This window comes from Hibiscus syriacus, unplaced genomic scaffold, assembly GCF_006381635.1.
Source record: "Hibiscus syriacus cultivar Baekdansim isolate YM2019G1 unplaced genomic scaffold, ASM638163v2 tig00112402_pilon, whole genome shotgun sequence".
Lineage (NCBI taxonomy): Eukaryota > Viridiplantae > Streptophyta > Magnoliopsida > Malvales > Malvaceae > Hibiscus > Hibiscus syriacus.
The window spans coordinates 2,008,102-2,023,951 of record NW_024063323.1 but is presented as its reverse complement, the minus strand read 5'-3'; the positions used below and the strand labels follow the sequence as shown (position 1 = coordinate 2,023,951).

Here is a 15,850-nt window from a genome sequence, read left to right as displayed (position 1 = left end):
TGCGCTTAAAACATCAGATGGTAATTGGGTGTCGGATTAACAAGCGCTTTGTTCGATGGCGGTTAATTTTTACAAGGAGTTATTCACTAGTACCAATGATTATGAGATTGGGTACTCGGTCCAGGGGTGTTTTCCGGTAATTTCTGATTGTAAGTCGAGCAACCTTACGAGACCTTTATTCACGGAAGAAATCCGTGACATCCTATTTAGCATGAGTCTGCTAAAGGTGCCTGGAGTTGATGGACTACATGCTTTTTTCTACCAAAGGAATTGGGATATTGTAAGTTTTAGTGTGTGTAGATTGATCCAGAATATTTTTGCAGGAGGGGAGTTTGATAATGAATTCAACCTCACCCTTTTGGTGTTAATACCAAAAGTTAAAGCACCTGAATCTTTTAACCAATTTTGCCCTATTAGTCTATGCTTAGTATTATATAAGTTGGTTACAAAGATTATTGTGCATCGGCTGAAGCCTCTGATGAGCCACTGGATATCGGAGACCCAGACGAGTTTTGTTTCGGATAGGTCAATCACATATAATATTATTGTTGCGCAAGAGGTAGTGCACTCCATGAGATTAAAAAAAGGAAGGATCAGCTACATGGCCATAAAAATCGATCTAGAGAAAGCTTACGACCGACTGGAATGGCCTTTCATCGAAGAAACATTAAGAGAGCTTCACATACCGAAGAGCCTAAGACTGTTTATTATGTGTTGTGTAACTTTTTTCTCGACCCTGGTACTTTGGAACGATGCTATGTCGGATTCCTTTTCTCCCACAAGAGGATTGTGTAAGGGGGGTCCGCTTTCACCTTATTTGTTCGTGATATGCATGGAGAGGTTGTCACATGCGATATCGAGAGCAGTCAATAATGGGGAATGGAAGCCTATTCGTCTATGTCGTTATGGGCATGCTCTCTCTCATCTTTTCTTTGCGGATGATTTGGTACTTTTTGCGGAGATGTCTATGGAGCAATGTAACGTTATTCGGAATATCTTGGACCTATTCTGCAAGTTTTCGGATCAAAAAATAAACATTCAGAAATCTACCATCTATTACTCGAAGAATGTGGCATCAGATTTAAGAAATTTCATCAACTCAGCTTTTGGGTTCCAAGAAGTTCAAAATTTGGGGAAGTATCTTGAAGTACCTCTACTGCATTCTCGGATTACGAGGGCATCGTATAGTTATATTGTTTCGAGAGTTCGGGATAAACTCACAGGGTGGAAGGCAAAATCGTTATCCTTGGCGGGAAGGATCACATTGGCAAAAACAGTACTATCGTCGATTCCCTTTTATTCTATGCAATCTACTAAGCTTCCGAAAGGGATTTGTGATGAGATCGAAAGATTAATTCGGGGTTTTATTTGGGGTCGTACTGAATCCGGATGAGGAGTATCTCTTGTTAAGTGGGAGACTGTTTGCAATCCAATAATCAAGGGTGGTCTCGGCATGAAGAAATTAAGCACTCAAAATTATGCATTTCTTATTAAGATAGCTAATAAATTAGTAGTTAATCCCAACAAATTGTGGGCTAGAGTGCTAAGAACTAAGTATAAATGGGTGGATTTAATCCCTGAATCCATTAATCATATAGGCAGCTCGCATCTTTGGAGAGGCATCACTCACGTATGGCAAGATGTTTGACAAAGCTTGACTTGGAATAATGGCAATGGGCGTATTGTGAATTTTTGGTGGGATTGGAAAAATATATTGTGAATCAAGCTGAGAGAGCCAATCTTCTGAATAGATCGGTAGCTGCTATGGTCAAAGGGCATGGGCAATGGCGATGGGAGGATATTATCGATAGAGTACCAAGCGATATTGTGCATAGACTGGATGCAACGATGCCTCCTCAGCAGAATTGTAGAAGAGATACGCTGGGTTGGAAATGGAGTGTTGATCGACATTTCTCAATTAAATCAGCTTAAAAGCTGAAGTATGAATGTCAAGATGACAATACACATAAGGTATGGGCAGTAATAGCGAAGTACCGACGGTTACAGAGGATAAATATCTTCTTATGGCTACTAGCGAATGATCGATTACTTACGAATACGGAAAGAGTAAGACGTCATATGGCATTTCATTCATGCTATGGAATTTGCGGGCGTTCAGGTGAAACAACGGATCATCTATTTCGCCAATATCAAGATTCCATGGTAATTTGGGCATCTTTAATTAAAATAAAAAAATTAGATGATTTTTTCACAAGAGATCTTAGAGAATGGTTACAGATTAATTTCGCTTCCCCGGGGTTTTATGCGAGAGAAGAAGGGGATTGGGATTTATTGTTTGGATCGATTCTGTGGTTAATTTGGAAATATCAGAATAGGAGGATTTTTGACCCGGAGTACATTGAGAATGATTATGTGCTAGTGCGCGGTAATCGACTAAGCCGTGAAGCTAGTAGTGCATTAGATTCAGCCTTATCATTAGCTCAATCTTCTCGTCGTTTGTTGAATACGTTTGATCCTTGGATTCCGTCTCCTCTTAATTGGTTTAAGGTTAATACTGATGGTTCACTAAAAATAGGTGACGGATTTGCTACATGTGGGGGTGTCATTAGATCCTCGAATGGTGGTTGGATGATTGGTTTCTCTAAAGCAATCAGTATTTCTTATATTGTTGAAGTAGAATTGTGGGGTGTCCATGAAGGACTTTCTCATGCTTGGAATCTTGGGGAGAGGTAAGTAATGGTAGAAATCGATTGTTTGGAGGTTGTTTGAATGTTGCAGGAAAATTATAGAAGAGCTTCGATCATCACGCTTCTTAATTGTGTTAAGGGGTTGATACATCGGGATTGGAATGTGGTTTTGAAGCATATTCACCGGGATGCAAACAAGGTGGTCGATACGTTAGCGAAGTTAGCTACAGCGAGGGGCTAAGTCCATATGGTTTTCACTACTCCGCCAATGGAGGTCATCGATTTTGTGCAACAAGAAGCTATTGGTTGTGTTTTGACACCAGCGTTTTAATTCGTGTATTTTATTCCTCTTGTTTCATAAAAAAAAGCTCAAGAAAGTCAATTTTATCGAGGAGGGTTTGAAAGTTTGCATGATTTTGACCTATGATTGGATTGTTTATATTTTAAGGTCCTTCAAAACCATAACTCGTCTCATCATATTTTTTGGATCATCATTCTAGTTGCTACCAATTGAAAACTTCTTTCCTTGAATCATTCTCAACACGTAGAACAAAATAATATCTAAACTCAACGAAAAAACAATATGTTATCCCTCTTTATATAATCCTTTGTCAAATTGATAGTTTTCAAACTATTAGTCAAAAGAACTGAGATTTTTTTGCTTTTTTTATCGTTAAATGTTTTATCCAATGAATCTAAACTTTTGAGTAAAAATGGGTGGCAATCCACCTACGGAGTGAAGAGTAATTATAGTCGGTGATTTTTTATATATAAAATTGAGTTGTGTTTTGATATATTTATCTAAATCATGTTATAATATTAGAAAGATTATCGGCAAGCAAATAAACATGATCGAAAAAGAAAACATAAACAAAGAACACCAAAATTTACGTGGATAACCTAAACGAAAAAAACCACAGGCAGAAGAGAAGAATTTAACTTATATGAAGGAAGAAATAAGGTATAATATTAAAGGAATAAATTGTAAGAAACCCAAATTATGAGGTATAAAGTGACATTCTGGGCATAAGGTTTCAATATCAGTTAAAAGGTACCAATGACAATACTCACAAATTGTGAAAGCTCAAGAAAATCAATTTTTATCAGGGAAAGTTCGAGAGTTTGTAGGATTTTGACCTATAATTGGATTGTTTATCTTTTATGTTCTTTCAAAACCATAATCTCGTCTTATCATATTTTTTGGATCATCATTCTAGTTCCTACCAATTGAAAACTTCTTTCTTTCAATTATTCTTAAAACCTTGGGCAAAATAATATCTAAAATAAAATGTTATCTCTATTTCTATATTCATTTATCAAATCAATTGTTTTCAAACTATTAGCTAAAGACAAATGATATTTTTTTGCTTCTTTGCAAACTATTTCAGTTGTCGATTCGAGCTTCTAAAAATCCTAACAATTGGCATCAGAGCCTAACTCATTAAGAATGTTTAACCACCTTGAGACGATCCTAGAAGAAGCTCTACCAATTCCCGACGCAACCGACAAAGAAATGACTTTTTCCTCCGGTAATGACTTTAGGTTTCATCTTGAAGTTCTCGTAGCTATCCGTCAACAAGCCACCCTTCTTCAATGGAGAAAATTATTCACATTGGAAGAATAAGATGATGTACTTCAGTCAATCATACAATCTAGGAGCTTGGTACTCAATAATGGACGGTTACTCCTTTCCACCTGGCAAGTACAACGATTGGAGTAGAGAAGAGCAGAAAAATTTTCAGCTTAATTCTAAGGCTATACATATTCTAATTTGTGTTTTAGGCCCAAATGAATATGGAAGAGTCTCATCTTGTTCCAGTGCCAAAGAGATTTGGGATAAGCTCCAAGTCACCCATGAAGGAACCGACGAAGTGAGAGAATCAAATAAAAGTCTTCTCAACCATAGCTACGAGAACTTCAAGATGAAACCCGATGAAAACATCAAAGCTATGACGGATAGATTCTCTATGATTGTCAACAGTCTCAATGGATATGGAGAAGTAATCCCAAATGAGAAGCTTGTGAGGAAGATGATTTACTCTCTTCCAAAGGAGTGACAATAAAAGAAGACGGCCATTATCGAAGCAAGAAACCTAAAGTCTCTCACTCTCGACGAGCTAATTGGTTCCCTTCTCACTCATGAGATGATGATGAAGGAAGATGAAGAAAGGGAAGAGAAGAAAAACAAGAAGAAGAAGAAGAAGAAGAATGAGGACGTAGGCATCAATGAAAGCTATCAAGATGCAAGTGATGAGGTGGGTGAAGACGATGATGAACAAAAAGAATAGATGGTCAAGCTCTTGAAGGAACTCAAGAGATTCATGATTTCCAAGGAAGTGAAACATGAATCAACCAAGAAGAAGAGTCCCCCGATATGTTTTGATTGTCAAAGAAAGGGGCATGTCATGTATGAATGTCCTCTTCTAAAGAAAAATGGGAAGAAGGCATTTGTTACATCTTGGAGTGATGAAGATGATTCCAATGATGAAGATGAAGTAGTCAACCTATGCCTCATGACCACTCATGAAGAATTCGAGGTATCTTCTAACTCAAATGAATTTAATTCATTTACTTTTGATGAGTTACAAGATGCTTATAATAGGTTGTATTTGGGATTTAAGACCATGAATTCCAAATATACGAAATTAATTTCAAAACTCAAAATTGAAAATAAATCGATTTTGAAAGCTAGAGTTGATTTTGAAAATCAAAAATGAAATTTTGAAAAATGATTTAGAACTTTCAAAAATCAAAATAAATGATTTAGAAAAGAAATATTTTGAGTTAGAAGTTAAGCTTGAAAGCTTAACAAAAGAAAAAGAATTAATTTCTAAAAACAATCTATTATGTTTAAAAATGGCAAAATGCTCACATTTCCATTATCATGGTCATATGGAACATACTTGTCCTTTGAAGAAAGGAAAACATTTTAAAATTAGGCAAGTATGGGTTCCAAAAGGAACAAGGGGCATTGTAACTAACGTTCAAGGATCCAAAGCAATTTGGATACCAAAATCTACTTAAATGTCTCTTGTAGTCGTGTGGAAGCAATTGTGATGAAAATGATGATATTCAAGATGCTCTAGCCATACATGAAAAAGGAATGGGTAACCTCTAAGCTTAATACTTTTAATTTTGGATTATTTGGTTGCTCATTTGATTTTAAGCATGCATGAGTTTTGGTTTTAAATGATTATGCATCATTGTTTTAATCTCATGTATGTTGAAAAGATGATTATGATGAACATTTTAAAATTGTAATGATTTTTCAGAATTTTTAGTTCATCATAATAAAATTTTGGTCAAAATTTATTTTAATGCAAATGATATTTCTCTAACAATTGATATCAACTTTTCAACTACTTTGATTTTTATAAATCTTTAAAAAAAATTGACCTAAATTTAAATGTTTATGCATGTGGTTTAAATAAAAATGATATCCCTCTAATAATTGATATAAAAAATTTCAAATGCATAACATTTTTAGAAAACTTTATGCATATGATCTTAAATTCAACAATTGGTATTGCATAAAGTATTTTAGTCTTGGATATATTGAATTTCATATGCTACTAACATGTTTGTTATTCTTTGTTGAAATTCAATTTTGTTTAAGTGTCAAGATCCTAAAAGAAAATTTTTATTTGGAATGCATTTATTGAGGGGGAGATTTGATTTTTTTTTTCAAATGATTTTTAAAATGTCAAATTTACTACTTACTCTCCAAAGTTATTTTGAACTTCAAAGATTAGAGTCTTTTTGATTTAACAAAAAGGGGGAGAAGTGTGAAGGTGTTAAAGTGGAGAAGTGTTAAAGTAAAGGGGAGTAATTTCAAACTTGATTTCAAAATCTTAAAATTACTCAAATGTTTTGTTATATCAAAAAGGGGGAGATTGTTGAAAACATTTTGATGTTTCGATATAACAAATTAAGTTAAATGAATTTTAAGATTTTACAAAAGATTTTCTAAGTATATTCGATGTAATTATTCGAATATCAAAATATTACTCCAAGTCTTTCAAAGTTCATTTTAATCCTTACTAAAATGTAAAATTGTGTTTTATACTTAAACTATTTTAAAACAATTTTACAAAGTATTTCGAGCCTTAATCGAGCCAAAAATATTTTCTTTTTAAAGGGTTTTAAGAAAAATCAGATTGTCCAAGGGGTACAGATTCCACCCCAGGGGGAACAGATTCCCCCCAGGGGGTATCGATTCCCCGGGAACAGATTCCCCCAGGGGTATCGATTCCCCGGGTACAGATTCCCCCCCTGCATGGTTTGGCTCTGAGAAATAACAGATTACTCGGAGGGAACCGATTTTCCCCTTGAGGGTACCGATTCCCTCACTGTTCATCAGCCCAACGGTCATAATATTTGAATATTATGAAGGGGTATCGATTCCCTATGAAGGGATATCGATTCCCTATGAAGGGGTACCGATTCCCCCCATTATGGACAGCCTATTTTTGCAGAAAAATCATTCCCAAACGGCTCCAAAACATCCCCAACGGCTAGATATGACTTCAAACACATTCCAAGCTATAAATACAAGCTAAGGACACTTGAAGAAGTAATAGAACAACTATCCAAGCAATCAAACACAAGAGAAGAATTTTTCATTCTTATTTCATCTTTCTCTTGTATATATTTTGTTCTTGTGAGCTCAATCTTGTAAACACCTATCTTAGAGAGGTTTTCTTGTTTATATTTCTTATCCTTTCGTAAAGGGGAAAGGTTCTAGCTTAGCCCGTGTAAAAGCTAGGGAAAAGTTCTAGTTTAGCCCGGAAAAACTAGGGAGTTTGTAAGGTTACTCTTTATCCTCAAAAGAAAGAACAAATTAGTGAATTTGTTGGAAAATCCTTGGTGAGGAGCTAAGGTAGTGGACGTAGACTTTGATTGAGAAAGTCGAACCACTATAAATCGCTGTGCAATTCTCTATTTTTCAATCTCCTTACTCCCTAAACACAAAACCGTTCCGACCCCTCTTTGCAAACCATTCCGGTTGTCGATTCGAGCTTCCGAAAATCCTAACATATACTTTTTATGATGATTCCATGCAAATTTTATAAAAATATATAATTTTTTTTTTAATTTTTAAATAAAATAAAAATTAACCTTTTTAATTTAATAATGATATAAGTAAGTATTAAGTTTAGTATAATAAAAAAATATCCATCCTATAGTTGAGTGGCTAAGCTATCAATCATTAATTTAAAGTGTCTCATATTTGAATCATATAATCATCGGAAAATATTGATTTTATAATGATATTATTATATAAGATAAATACAAAATGTGATGATATTTATCTAAATGAGTAGCTTAATTTAATGGTTGAGTAATTTCTATCTCGTGAAAAAGACATAAGTTCAACTCTTAATAATAGCAATAATAATTTCTAATTTTTTATTCACATAGGTGTAATCACCTAATTAGTTAAATAAAATTAATTAAAAAATACTAATAGACAAAAAAAGATGTGATGTAATAATTAAAAAATAATATAAAAATTTATATTTCATGCTACATAAGTATTACTGTTAATGATTTTATAAAAATAAAGTTTAGATACTGAAACGCAAAAAGTGATAATTTAAGTACAAAACATGTAATTAAACATTTTAATATTTACTTAATAAGAAGGGCTGATCCAATGAGTTTTAATATCTTGGGCGAGATAATAATTTTATGCCCCTATACTTGTACCGTATAATAGACAAAACATAAATAATTTTTTTTAAAACAAAAATGTAATAGAAATTATAGTCAAACAATATCAATACTAATACAAACCAAAACCTACAAGGCTACAAATATCACCTAAAACGATGCCTTCGTGCATTTTTTGAAACAAAAACCTCTATTATTTACGAACAGTCCTCTGTGCTCTTTCAATAAGCCTGATTTTTTTTGAAAGATTGGAATAATTCATTATCCCATATTATACCCATAATTAAAACTGTTTCTCACTAAGAAGCACAAGAAATAGAGATCAAAAGAAAAAGGGGAGATTATTAACCATAAAACTCTATGATTTTAATTGAAACGTAGCTCCGTTGAGAGCATATGCAGAACTTAAAAACTTCAAATGCTTTGACCTTTTTGGCTTTGTAACTACAACTATTTAATAATATTATGGAAGACATTTTCGAATCACATCAATTTTCACAAATTTCATCATAGAAGACATTCAAAATTAAGCATACAGGAATCTGTACCCTTGAAAAATGGAAATTCATTTTTCCCTTTCTGACTTGATTGTACAATTAAATCAGTTATTTCATATGGATCTCCTGCAGAGGCAGTGCTGCTCTCACTTGAAATTGGATGATTACTAACCACAAAACCATATTCAGTCGGTACAGAAGAAAATATTTTTATTTCTTGTGCATGTAGAATGGAATCACAAGAATATCTAGCAGAAGAAGCCACTACAACATTGCTAAAAGAGTTTCAAAAACATCTATAGTTCAAGGGCAAAATCAATGAGAAGAAGAAATAAAAGCCAAAAAGAAATGAAGAAAACCATTAGTTTGATTTATCAACAAGTTTCACATAAAATATCAAAGGCAAATGATTAAATCTCATAAAAGAAAAAGGAAAAAAAGAACAAAAATGAGACCTGTGAACAACATAAATACTGAAGACGAAAAATGGAGAGTAGAAATACAAGATAAAGAGAAACAACTTACTGGCAATATTAGAAAAAAGACCAGTAAAGTATTTAGTTGTTTGAGCAAGAGAAGAAACAACTTCATTTAGAGCTGGTAGTGAGGTAAATAACTAAGGAATAAACTCGTTAAATTCATAATTATCATTTTGTGTCTGACAGCAGGGATGATGCCTCCCTCAAACATGTTGTCCTAGACTAAGACCTATTTGGCACATGTATTGGGTCGGGCTTGTTAATAAGAATAATTTAATTAGTGATGTGTTCTGATATATTATTTTAATGGTTTATTATAATGTGCGACATGCGACGTAAAATTTTCTGTTTAGAATACAATTATAATTCTAAATTTTAATTATAATTCTAAATTTTAATTATAATTCTAAATTTTAATTATAATTCTAAATATTTGTTCCCTTTAATAAAATTAGCAGCTTGCACAACATTTACGATAGGCTGGTCAGATTGTTAACGTATTGAAATTCAGAATTAAATTATGTAATGAATAAAATATTTAACAAATACAAGAATGATTAAATCCTTGTCATTTTGACAAGGGCGTAGATTTTCAGACGAGTGAAGCCGAAGGTTTTACCAGTTTGCGCTTAAAAGAGAAGAAGGAAAAGAAAATTAAGACAACAGTGCACCCACATAGTTACCGTTAATCATAGGGGACCCACACATTCAACCGCCCATTATTAAGAAGATTCCCTAACCCTCAATCCACTCAATAATTCCCCTTCCATTCCACGTTTCTGTGTGCAGCTGTACTTTTTTCACACCTTCCCCAACCGCACCTCCAATTTTCTCTGTTTCCTCTCCGCCGAAACAAATCACTGAAGATTTACCAGAAACAAAAAAGCTTGCTTTTTAATTTGAAACCAGGTCTTACTTATACTGATTTCTTAGTTTCTATATCATTCGCGTTTAGATCTCTTGATTACCTGCTTTCTTCCGTTCTTTTATTTGTTTTCTTTGAAGCGTCGTTGAACCTCATTCATCTTTCACCAATGAATGACCTACTTTCGGTAATGTATTTATCCCTTTCATCTCTGCTCGTTGCTGCTCTATTGTCGAATCTTTTTTTTTTTTGTTTATTTATGCAGATTTGTTTGTTTATATTAGGATCAAAGCTTATTATTATTACCACTACTACGATAGCTGCATTTTTTTGGGGGTAAATTTTTCTTTGGAACGTGATTAAAGAATTATTTTTTTGGGAATTTTAGTTTTGGTTTCTTCTGTTTGGATAATGTGAAAATATAGGAAAATAAAGTGAATTGAGAAATTTGAATCTGAATAATATTATTTAGGATGTTAGTTATACTGTAATAGTTTAATCTTGCACTATTCAGATCTATTTAGAAATTTCTTTAAATTAACTAATTGGTTGTAGGATATGAAGGCTAGATTACCACAGCTTATAGCTTAAGTTTGTAAAAGAAATTATTTTATCTTAATTTTTCTTTTATCTTAAGATTAACAAATTAGTTTTTATATTTTTATTTTCATTTTTGTAATCTTACTTTGCTGTCTATAAATTTACTTCTAGTATCTCTGTAATTTCTTGATTTGTTTGGAATGATCAGAGGGGTTGATCTTTCTTGAATTATGCTTAGTAACTATTAGAATTGCTTGGTTGACTTTAGTTTTGCTTACTTGTTTTGAATTTGTTGCAGGAGTCATTCGAGATCCGTCGAGGTCAAGGATCACAAGTTGGGTATATCGAATTAGGAGATCAAACAAATGCAGATGAGCTAGGCCTTCAAAATTTCTTTAAAAAGGTACCCTGGACTTCTTGATATAATTGTTCCGTGTATGCTAAGAAGAAGTATATAAAACATAGTTTCAACTTTTATTTGTCCCTCTTGTGTTTCTTGTCATAATATTTATTCTATAGGTGGATTTAAATTCTTTGCTTCGATATAAAATCCTTTGTCTTTGCCAGGTTCAAGAGATAGATAAACAATATGAGAAGCTGGATAAGCTACTCAAAAAGCTTCAGGTATCTGATCTAGTACATTTTCCTGCTACTTATGTAATACCAAAGCTTCATGAATCCTCAAGTTACCTGTCATTACTGTTTTGTTCACTACTCTGAATTTTAGTAAAATTTCAATATTATTCTTTGCACAACTGACTGAAACCTTGAGGATTTCTTACTTGTTGAGTCCTTCTGGAAGCACTAGACTAAACGAAAGAAAAACTAGTATTCTGTTGGAACATTTTAGAATCTTAATATAGTTGGTCTTTTCCCCTCCATATTTTAAAGTTATTCAGCTTTTGTTTTGTTTCCTTGATCTTCAAAGTCCTCATTCAGAAACATTAGGTTCCTACTTCCTACTCTCCTTCTCTCTTTCTCTATAGTCATAATCCCCAAAGTGTGAGATTATGAAGGTGTCTATGCTTGCTTGTTGAATTCCAGTGTAACTTTTTATAGTATTTTCATCTTGTTTAATGAATTCATTCCCGAGATAATTGTACATTGGTTGATGCTTATCAGTTGAAACTTGATTAACATAATTTAGCAGAGGATTTGTGAATGATGAATCTTGTAAGCAACAATATTGAGTATTGATTAAGAGGTTCTAATGATGCATTTTCTAAGCAGGATGCACATGAGGAGTCAAAGGCAGTGACCAAGGCTCCTGCCATGAAATGTAAGCAATAGTTTTTCTTGTGTTTTCTTACATTCTCATTTTCACTAAAGATTCAGCATGCAGGTAAACGAAAAATATGATGAAGCCTACATTAATATCTTTTTTAATGACTTTGCTTTTGAAAATTTATATAAAGCCCATTCTTTATGTGCTTGAATTTGGGTACATTATTTTGAACTCAGTTCTTATGATGGATGCTATTATCATCTGTAGCTATTGAAATGTAAGAAATAGTTTTTCCTGTGTCTTACATTCTCAGTCTCACTAAAGATGCAGCATGCAGGTATAGGAAAAACATTATGAAGCCTACTTTAATATATTTTTTAATGACTTTGCGATTGAAATTTTATATAAAGCCCATTCTTTATGTGCTTGAATTTGGGAACAATATTTTAAACTCAGCTCTTATGATGGATGCTATTATCATCTGTAGCTATTAAGCAGCGAATGGAAAAAGATGTGGATGAAGTTGGAAAAATTTCTCGTTTTATAAAGGGGAAAATTGAGGAATTGGACAGAGAGGTAAGCTACTTTCTGCTTTTATTTTGGTTATTTGTAACTCATAGGTTTCTTATTTCTTTTTCTTGATGTTGGGTAGAATTTAGCCAATAGGCAGAAGCCTGGATGCGGAAAAGGAACAGGTGTAGACCGGTCAAGGACTTCAACAACTCTGTAATATTCCATCCTTTTCTTATGTTTTGTATTCTGTTTTAAAGTTGTTATAATTGATTACCATTTAATGTGGATCTAAACTAAACTTAGCAGAAGTCAGGTATATTTTACTTTCCTTGCCATGTTTAGTATGACAAAATCTGATAGGTTTTAAGGATCCAGGGATGCTTCCTTTTTACCCTTGATACTTGGTTGTTATAATTGTACATTCTTCCTTTCTTTAGTATTGGAGCATGTATTGTTTAGCATATTATATTTAAAAGTGTTTTTATATCTTTGCTTGTAAGGAGCATATGGAGTGAATGTGGGCTACAAGTTAATGAAGCTTGTTTTTGTACTGTTTCTTGAAATTTACATCGGTTGTGGTTTTGGTTCATGTTTAGGCCAGTATTTAATTCTCAACCATAGTTTAGTGTTGTCTTATCCAATGTGTTAATGATTGCAATGCACCAGCCATCCCTCCCCAGCCTCTGAAGAAAACAAAAGTTAAGGAATAATCTTAATTTGATGTGGCTAATTTTGTTCTGCCTCGATTAAAATCCTTTTTCAAGCTTTTGGGTTTGATAGCAGTAGCATTTTATCAAATTTTTCTTAGTCTGTCTCGTAAGGTAACAACCTTTTTTTTGTTGCAGTTCCTTGAAAAAGAAGTTGAAAGATAAAATGGCTGAATTTCAGGTAGGTCAGCTATAGATATTTTAAGAGGTTACATAATTGCTCGCATGTACCCTCATAATTTCTTAACCTCACTATGTTCTTTGTATTAACTATTGCAGACTCTGAGGGAAACCATCCATCAAGAGTATCGGGAGGTTGTTGAGAGACGTGTTTTCACTGGTTGAGATCTCACCTGATACTTCTTAGTTGCTATAATATGGTATTATATGGAGCTAATATTCTTCTTCATTGATTATTATGATTTCCAGTGACGGGCACTAGGCCTGATGAAGAGGTATGATTTACTTCACTCCCGATATTATGAATAATTCTTAATCATATTTGGCACATATCTGATTGTTCGACAATGTACAGACAATTGAAAAATTGATTGATACTGGAGATAGTGAACAAATATTCCAGAAAGCAATTAAGGAGCAGGGACGAGGCCGGGTTTGTCTTAAAATTCTTTTTTATTCTTAATTAATAGAACTTTCATACTTATGTAATTTCAGCAATCTTGTATTTTTCTTTTATCCCTAGTTTCATAGAATTTATTTGAAGAAGATGATATAAGCTATTTTCAATCGGCATAATGTCAAAAAATACCTCCATCATTTGACTAAATAGTCACTTTAACCCCTATTCTTTTTTTTGGGGAACGTTTTGGCTCCCAACGTTTTATTTTGGGGCAAAAATGCCCCTTTGTGAATGGGAACCGCTCGTTAACAAACAGTTGAAGCTTTAAATTAGGGGTCATTTTACTTTAATATGAAATGTTAGGGGTCAAAATGCTCCAGAAAAAAGAATAAAGGGCCAAAATGACTATTCAGTCAAACGTTAGGGGCCTTTTTGCCCTAAAATAAAATGTTGGGGGCTAAAATACTCTAGAAAAAAAGAATAGGGGCCAAAATGACTATTTTGGTAAACATTAGGGACTACTTTTGACATTATGCCTTTTCAATATTCAAAGTTTAACTTTTATTTAACAGCTTGAATCTCGATTTTTAGTATTTTCTTCTACCCCATCTCAAGTTGCAGTGATATATGTTGGTAGTGGAACTGTGATTTGGTGGTGGATATAAGTTGATAGAAATTTGCTTTGATTAAGTTGATGTCTGGTGTGTTTCCAGATAATGGACGCGGTATCTGAAATCCATGAGCGCCATGAAGCAGTTAGAGATTTGGAGAAAAAGCTTCTTGATCTACAACAGGTACTGAATCAGTATGTTGCCTTGAGGTTCCACCATTTGGACCATAAGAACTTTAATTATTGCCCATACACTGATTATTATGAATAAAGAGCACTTACTCGGTCCTTAAATGCTTTTGGATAGAGTCCCTTTCATAAAGGTCTTGAACAAAGAATCTTCTGACTTTATGTGCATTTCTGCAAATACAAGCAGAAGCATGAAAACAAAAATCACCATAGCGATGAAATTGCATTGAAGATCATATGCAGAGGACATTATTGGAATCAATAATTAACAATGTAAGTTGTGCAGATATTTTTGGACATGGCAGTGCTGGTTGATGCACAAGGAGACATGCTTGACAACATAGAATCTCAGGTAATTGCATGGTTAATCAATTCTCTATAGTCTTTTGGGAATCCATAAACCTCACGGTCAAACCGTTCCACTCATCATTTCAAACCTTCAGGTTTCAAGTGCAGTGGACCACGTGCAGTCTGGGAATACGGCCCTCCAAAGAGCGAAAAGCTTACAAAAGAACTCCAGAAAGTGGATGTGCATTGCTATCATCATCCTTCTCCTAATCGTTATAATTATTGTCGTTGCCGTGATCAAACCTTGGAGCAACAATAAAGGTGCTTAGATTGTCTTTTATTTGTTATATATAATCTACATATACACACATTATAGGAAATTCCATCAATGAATCCTTATGTCGGCTGATGGTGTGCATAATTTGAGGTCTATATTGTGAACTCCCATTTTTATTCCTTCTATTTGTTCGGTTTTGGAATTGGATACTGTTATGATTGAAGTTTGAAAATCTTTCTATTTAAGAAGTCAATATCATGGTCTTGGTTGATTTCAGTATTCATTTTTATTGTAAAACAACAATTGAATTTTAATTTGAGGTTTCTTTCTATTAAAGCTTGTTAATTCACACACACACACACACACACTCACTAAAACAAGCATTAATACTAAAGCTTATGATGATAAACTGATAAGCCAGGTATTTAAACTCTACTTTTGCTTTTGTTGAACTCGCCAACGATAGGGATCTCCATAATGCTATTAGGAGAGTAGTTGAAGCCAGGATCAATGGGAAGGTGATTTCGGTAAGGAAAGCACAATACAAGAAACCTCGAAAAGAAGGAAATATTAATGAGAAGGTCATGAATGGTTCAAAACCTGAAGATGTGAGGGGAAGTAAGAAGACTAGGAGTCGTGATCCATCCTTGGGTAGTTTGAGAGATGATAAATCGTACAAGGAAACCTTGGTCAGCACAAGATACTTGATAGTGTTCGTGTAGAGAGACGGTCTGTGAAGGAACATGAAATAGAAGAAGG

The 15,850-nt window shown here is 33.6% G+C and overlaps 2 protein-coding genes across 2 annotated transcripts in view; both read left to right on the top strand.

Moving 5' to 3' along the window:
• LOC120179105 (caffeic acid 3-O-methyltransferase-like) overlaps positions 1-15,850 on the top strand; it is a 30,622-nt gene that overhangs the window by 3,990 nt on the left and 10,782 nt on the right. The window contains exon 5 of the mRNA XM_039184814.1: positions 11,855-11,859. The gene's annotated coding sequence lies outside the window, so the exon portion shown is untranslated. The remainder of the gene's footprint in view (positions 1-11,854; positions 11,860-15,850) is intronic.
• LOC120179106 (syntaxin-132-like) lies at positions 10,286-15,365 on the top strand. The gene is made up of 13 exons (XM_039184815.1): positions 10,286-10,349; positions 11,001-11,105; positions 11,270-11,326; positions 11,933-11,981; positions 12,415-12,503; positions 12,580-12,653; positions 13,286-13,328; positions 13,427-13,487; positions 13,577-13,602; positions 13,683-13,760; positions 14,441-14,521; positions 14,813-14,878; positions 14,970-15,365. The coding sequence occupies exons 1-13, from the start codon at positions 10,332-10,334 to the stop codon at positions 15,141-15,143; spliced, it is 921 nt and encodes a 306-aa protein (XP_039040746.1). The 5' UTR covers positions 10,286-10,331; the 3' UTR covers positions 15,144-15,365.